Raw genomic sequence first — 1,306 nt, forward strand, 5'->3', positions numbered from 1 at the left:
TTTGATCCCGGAGCTTCCGCTCTCTCCTCTGAGATTTTGTTGTTGTTGCAGGATTATCAAGGAAACCCAGCGTTTGCTGGCAGAACCAGTTCCTGGCATTAAAGCAGAACCAGATGAGAGCAATGCCCGTTATTTTCATGTGGTCATTGCTGGCCCCCAGGATTCCCCCTTTGAGGGAGGGACTTTTAAGCTTGAACTATTCCTACCAGAAGAATACCCGATGGCAGCCCCTAAAGTACGTTTCATGACCAAAATTTATCATCCTAATGTAGACAAGTTGGGAAGAATATGTTTAGATATTTTGAAAGATAAGTGGTCCCCAGCACTGCAGATCCGCACAGTTCTGCTATCGATCCAGGCTTTGTTAAGTGCTCCCAATCCAGATGATCCATTAGCAAATGATGTAGCGGAGCAGTGGAAGACCAACGAAGCCCAAGCCATAGAAACAGCTAGAGCATGGACTAGGCTATATGCCATGAATAATATTTAAAATCGATCTGATCATCAAGTTCTCCTGTTCTCCTGTTCTGCCAAGACTTCTTCCTTTTTTGTTTGCATTTAATGGACACAGTCTTAGAAACATTACAGAATAAAAGCCCAGACATCTTCAGTCCTTTGGTGATTAAATGCACATTAGCAAACCTATGTCTTGTCCTGATTCACTGTTGTAAAGCATGAGCAGAGGCTAGAAGTACCATCCGGATTGTTGTGAAACGTTTAAAAGCAGTGGCCCTTCTCTGCTTTTATTCATTTCCCCATCATGGTTTGAGTATAAAGCACTGTGAATGAAGGTAGTTGTCAGGGTTAGCTGCAGGGGTGTGGGTGTTTTTCTTTATTACTTTTTTTGAGGGGGAGAGGTAGTTTTATTTTAATTTTTTGGGCTCCTTTCCCCCCTTTTATGGTGATCTAATTCCATTGGTTAAAAGCAGCTAACCAGTTCTTTAGAATATGCTTTCTAGCCAAGTCTAACTTTATTTAGACGCTGTAGATGGACAAGCTTGATTGTTTGAACCAAAATGGGAACATTAAACAAACATCACAGCCCTCACTAATACCATTGTGACTTGCTGTCAAGTGTAGAATCCTTCCTTCAAGAAAAAGCTTGTGACCATTTTGTATGGCTTGTCTGGAAACTTCTGTAAATCTTATGTTTTAGTAGAATATTTTTTGTTATTCTAAAAAAAAATTATATGTAAAAAAAATGTAAGTTTCTTTGAATCACAAATAGGGTCTATATTTTGTGATTTTTTGTTATATCCCTTAAGCCTTTTTTAATCAATAGATTCCCCACCATCCCCTCCCCCCC

At 39.8% G+C, this 1,306-nt stretch overlaps 1 protein-coding gene across 1 annotated transcript; it reads left to right on the forward strand.

The window, feature by feature from the left end:
• Positions 1 to 51: 51 nt before the first annotated feature.
• LOC141372369 (ubiquitin-conjugating enzyme E2 N-like) lies at positions 52 to 645 on the forward strand (the record flags this gene model as incomplete). The annotated part of the gene is made up of 1 exon (XM_073890852.1): positions 52 to 645. A coding segment is annotated over one exon (439 nt), but the record flags the coding sequence as incomplete, so codon positions are not given.
• Positions 646 to 1,306: the final 661 nt, after the last annotated feature.

This window comes from Callorhinus ursinus, unplaced genomic scaffold, assembly GCF_003265705.2.
Source record: "Callorhinus ursinus isolate GAN/ISIS: 27379988/994484 unplaced genomic scaffold, GSC_fseal_2.0 scaffold11500, whole genome shotgun sequence".
Classification (NCBI taxonomy): domain Eukaryota; kingdom Metazoa; phylum Chordata; class Mammalia; order Carnivora; family Otariidae; genus Callorhinus; species Callorhinus ursinus.